At 53.2% G+C, this 3,629-nt stretch overlaps 1 protein-coding gene across 1 annotated transcript; it reads left to right on the forward strand.

Annotated features, from left to right (window-relative positions):
- Nucleotides 1-399: 399 nt before the first annotated feature.
- On the forward strand, nucleotides 400-2,937 carry IFT70B (intraflagellar transport 70B). The gene has a single exon (XM_074872270.1). The coding sequence runs from the start codon at nucleotides 418-420 to the stop codon at nucleotides 2,416-2,418; it is 2,001 nt and encodes a 666-aa protein (XP_074728371.1). The 5' UTR covers nucleotides 400-417; the 3' UTR covers nucleotides 2,419-2,937.
- Nucleotides 2,938-3,629: the final 692 nt, after the last annotated feature.

Consider the following 3,629-nt stretch of genomic DNA (forward strand, 5'->3'; position numbering starts at 1 on the left):
CGGGCACCAGCTCCCATTCGCACCAGGGAGGCCGGACAAACCAGGCCCCGCCGGCCGCCGCCATGCCCGCCCTCCGCCGCCGCGGGCCGCCGGAGCAGCAGGAGGTCAGGAGGGCGGGGGGGAGGCAGGATTGCTCAGCACAGAGGCCGGTTCCCCGGCCCTCGCAGGGAGACGGCGGGGCCGCCCCGCGCCGCCGCCCGGGCCCCGAGCACTGACTGCAGCTCCGCGGTGAGCCGGCCGCCCCGGCGCCGGGCGCGCTCCAGCCGCTTCTGCTTCCGGGGGAGCGGCGGCGCCCCTCGCCGCCTGCCGAGGGAGGACTTCCGCTCCGGCGGCTGCCGTTGCCATGGCAGCGAGGGGCCCGGCTTCCGCTTTCGCTTCCGCTTCCGCTCCGGCGGGGCCGTTGCCGTGGCAGCGGCGATGGAGGGCGCGCCGTTGCCCGACGGGCAGTACACGGCCGTCGTCTACGGGCTGATCGGCGGCGGACGGTACGGGGAGGCGGTGTCGCTGCTGAGCCGCGAGCTGCAGAAGAGCTGCCGCTCCCGGGGCGGCCTCTCCCTGCTGGGCTACTGCCACTACCAGCTGCAGGACTTCGCGGCGGCGGCCGAGTGCTACGAGCAGCTGGTGGCGCTGCACCCCGAGCTGGACGCGTACCGGCTCTACCAGGCGCAGGCCCTCTACAAGGCCGGGCTCTACGCCGAGGCCCTGCGGGCCGCCAGCCCGCTGCTGGACCTCCCCGCCTACCAGGGCCGGGCCCTGCGCCTCCAGGCCGCTATCCACTATGCCCAGGGCGACCTCCCTGCGGCCAAGAACCTGGTGGAGGAGGCGCTCGCCGCCGCTGCCGACGGCGGCCCCGGCGCAGCCGAGGACCCCTCGGAGCGGGCTGACGCCGAGATCAACCTGGGCTGCCTGCTGTACCGGCAGGGGCGGCACGAAGAGGCCAGCGGCAAGTTTGCCGGTGCCATGCAAGTGTTGGGTTACTGCCCTGAGCTGTCCTACAACATGGCGCTGTGCTGCTACGCGGCCAAGCAGTATGCCCCTGCCCTCAAACACATCTCCGATATCATAGAGCGCGGCATCCACCAGCACCCAGAGCTCAGCGTGGGCATGACCACTGAGGGCATTGATGTCCGCAGCGTAGGCAACACCCTGCTCCTGCACCGCACGGCCCTGGTGGAGGCCTTCAACCTCAAGGCAGCCATTGAGTACCAACTGCGCAACCTGAAAGCGGCCCAGGAGGCGCTCACAGATATGCCGCCGAGGGCCGAAGAGGAATTGGATCCAGTCACACTGCACAACCAAGCACTAATGAACATGGACAGCCAGCCCACTGAAGGGTTTGAGAAACTGCAGTTTCTTCTGCTGCAGAACCCCTGTCCACCAGAAACTTTTGGAAACTTGCTACTCCTCTATTGCAAACATCAGTACTATGACCTGGCAGCTGATGTGCTGGCAGAGAATGCCCATCTGACTTACAAACTGCTCACACCTTACCTGTACAACTTCTTGGATGCCATTATTACTTGTCAAACTGCCCCTGAGGAGGCCTTCCACAAGCTAGATGATTCAGCAGGGACACTGACTGAGCAGCTGAGAAAACTCACGAAGCAGGTACAGGAAGCTAGACAAAATTGGGATGATGAAGCTGTAAAAAAAGCAGTTAATGAGTATGATGAGACCCTGGAAAAATACGTACCTGTCTTGATGGCCCAGGCAAAGATCTACTGGGACATGAAGAATTACACAATGGTAGAAAAGATTTTCCGCAAATCGGTGGAGTTCTGTAACGAACAGGAGGTGTGGAAGCTCAATGTGGCTCACGTGCTCTTCATGCAAGAGAACAAGTATAAAGAGGCTATTAGCTTCTATGAGCCAATAGTTAAGAAGCACTATGACAACATTCTCCATGTCAGTGCCATTGTGTTAGCTAACCTCTGCGTTTCCTACATCCTCACAAGTCAGAATGAAGATGCAGAGGAACTGCTGAGGAAGATTGAGAAGGGAGAAGAGCAGCTCTCCTATGATAATCCTGATAAAAATGTCTACCATCTCTGCATTGTCAATCTAGTCATTGGTACCCTCTACTGTGTGAAGGGAAACTATGACTTTGGTATTTCAAGGGTCATTAAAAGCCTGGAGCCATATAACAAAAAACTGAGCACTGACACATGGTATTACGCCAAACGGTGTTTCCTGTCCTTGCTGGAGAACATGTCCAAGCACATGATCATGCTACGTGACAGCGTTATTCAAGAGTGCGTTCAGTTTCTGAAGCAGTGTGAGCTGTATGGAAGAAACATCCCAGCTGTCATCGAGCAGCCCCTTGAAGAGAAGAGGATGCACAGTGGGAAGAATACCGTTACCTACGAAGCCAGGCTTCTGAGGGCCCTGATGTATAAGATCATTGGGTGGACTGCGTAACGTGTTCCCGTACAGTAGAGATGAGAACTTTCTGTCTGTTCTTTTCTTAGGCTTGTGAGGTGATGCTCACCCTGGTAGTCCACAGTGGTACAGGTTTTTCTTCATTGCTTACCTTTAAAGATTTTGCCCTGTATTTTAACGACATCCAGTGGAAAATAGAATATTTGCATAAAATTAACATGCACCAAGTAACTAGGGGCATTCTCAGTCATCTGTCATGTTAAATACGCCTTATTGACCAAGAACTTCATTACGAGTTTTAACCTATAAAATATTTTATCCTTCTGAAATTTTGACCAATTCTTTTCATTAGTGGACAGTTGAAAATAATTTGTTACCCATCTCTTCTAGCACAGAAATTGAAGAAATAGAGTTGTTTTAATTATCCAGTTTGTGCCTGTGTGTGAAATGTTTCTTTCTTCTGCTTTTTCCAAGGAATTTTTAATGTTACAGACCATGTTGATGGTATATTCAAACACAAAAAATGGCTTTATAATAAAAAAATCAGTCCTACAAACATTAACGTTGCCTTTTGCTAATAATAATGCATGAGTATTCTGGCAAATTGTATACCTAATACAGGGACCAGGAATATATTCCAAGAAGGATGTATTAGGATGGTACCTCGGTTTAGGTCTACCCTTGCAGTAAAGTTCGTTATGACTGGACGTAACTGGTTTCAGAGACACTGCCCAGTGCTGCCCCTTGGCTTGTGCCACCCGCAGAGTCCCCCTGTGCCTGCGCTGTCCGAGCAGCAGCTGCTGCCCTGCACACCCCTTCGGTACCAACGGCTTACTTAATAACGCAGTCCTCCAGTTGCAGCCTGGCCTGCCCCTTTAATCCAAATACTGTTCTTAGACTATACCAGTCTCTAGTAAGAGACCTTGTGAATGTGAAATTATATTATTTCCCTTATCTCTCAAAAAAGAATGTAACTTCCATTTCATGCTAAGCTTACGACTTCTACCCTTAGATGGAAGAAATCTCCTCAGTTTCCTCCTTGTGTTACTGTTCCTGCATCTCTGAACACCTCTCTGAAACCCATGTTTGTTCTCCTTTTTGTGCAGTCTGCCTTCTGAAGCAGTGTGGGACCACAATTTTTTTCAATAAGGATCAAAGATCCTCGGCTTTAACTCATTTGCTTGCCTTTGATACTGGCTCCCTGAAGAGCTGTCATGGGGGAATTTTGGAATCAGGCTGCATGTTCCTCA

Source organism: Strix uralensis, chromosome 6 (genome assembly GCF_047716275.1).
Source record: "Strix uralensis isolate ZFMK-TIS-50842 chromosome 6, bStrUra1, whole genome shotgun sequence".
Classification (NCBI taxonomy): domain Eukaryota; kingdom Metazoa; phylum Chordata; class Aves; order Strigiformes; family Strigidae; genus Strix; species Strix uralensis.